At 55.1% G+C, this 1,313-nt stretch overlaps 1 protein-coding gene across 2 annotated transcripts in view; it reads left to right on the top strand.

The window, feature by feature from the left end:
• LOC102672893 (protein Tob1-like) overlaps positions 1-855 on the top strand; it is a 98,003-nt gene extending 97,148 nt beyond the window's left edge. For both annotated transcript variants that reach the window (XM_006617514.2, XM_031511361.1), the window contains one exon: positions 1-855. In XM_006617514.2, the coding sequence (XP_006617577.1) occupies positions 85-840 (756 nt within the window). In that variant the 5' untranslated portion in view covers positions 1-84 and the 3' untranslated portion in view covers positions 841-855.
• Positions 856-1,313: the final 458 nt, after the last annotated feature.

Below are 1,313 nucleotides of genomic sequence, written 5' to 3' on the forward strand. Positions count from 1 at the left end.
GGCCGATCGTGCGAGGGTGCTGAGTACTATTCCGCGGCTGCGAGGACAAGCAACAGCCCGAAGATTCTCCCAGCAAAGGGCAAGATGCACATCGAGGTGCAGGTGGCGCTCAACTTCGTGATATCGTACCTCTACAACAAACTGCCGCGAAGGCGGGTGAACATCTTCGGCGAGGAGCTCGAGAAGGCGCTCAAGGACAAGTTCAAGGGGCACTGGTACCCGGAGAAACCTTTCAAGGGATCGGCGTTCAGATGCTTGAAGACGGGCGACCCGGTCGACCCGGTGTTGGAGAAGGCGGCGAAGGAGAGCGGCGTGCCGATCCAGGACATCTTGGAGAACCTTCCAGCGGAGTTGGCCGTGTGGGTCGACCCCGGTGAGGTGAGCTACCGCATCGGCGAGATGAACGCGGTCAAGATCCTCTACTCGGAGACGGGGGACCCGCACGACGAGAGCTCGGCCGACCGGGAGGTGACCAAGACGTTCAACCCCGAGGCCCAGTGCTTCAGGCCCATCGAGGCCGTGGGCACGTCGCTGGGCGGGCTCAGCCTTAGCCCCAAGTCCACGTCCCCGTTCCCGAGCTCGTTGGGCAGCAACGCGAGCAACGGGTCGTCCAACAACCAGCAGAGCGGCCACGGATCCGGCTCCTCGTCGGCGGCCTCGCCGACGCCCACCACCCCCTCGTTCAAGGGCTCGCCCAGCCCCGTTCCGGCGTTCATCCCGCGTACCACGGCGCCGCTCACATTCACCACGGCCACCTTCGCGCAGACCAAGTTCGGAAGCACCAAGTTGAAGACGAGCAGCAAACGAGCGAACAGGTTGGTGGACAGTCTGCTTTTCTAGACATGTTTTTCCGAAGAGAGAGAAGGTAATGTAACGAAGGCGGGAGAATGGATGAATTTTATCGTGTACAACGCGTTAAGTATTCGCTCACGCGGTATTAATCCATTAAGGGCCAGTTTATTTTCAGATTAAATTATTGAACTCTGCTTTTTAACATTGCGACAGTACGAAAGAGGGATTCGCTTGTAATATTCTTTTCCTCGTTCATTCTTTTCTTTCTTTCTTTCTTTCTTTCTTTTTTGTGTCTTTGATCTTGTACAGTGAGCTTTTGCATCGTATATCGTATTACCGCTCGGGTCCTTAATGAGTTAAAATCGTGAAAATTTTCGAAAGGACGAAAGTTTGGTTACAACCACAAGTCAAACTTGTTTAACACGGGATGGTCTCCGAGACACGCACGAGTTACCTTTCACCCTCCGAATCCCCTAGATACGATTTCCATCCGTCGATGAACTTGCCAAGCCTAGCCTCGC

The sequence above is a fragment of the Apis dorsata genome, unplaced genomic scaffold (genome assembly GCF_000469605.1).
Source record: "Apis dorsata unplaced genomic scaffold, Apis dorsata 1.3 scaffold_309, whole genome shotgun sequence".
Lineage (NCBI taxonomy): Eukaryota > Metazoa > Arthropoda > Insecta > Hymenoptera > Apidae > Apis > Apis dorsata.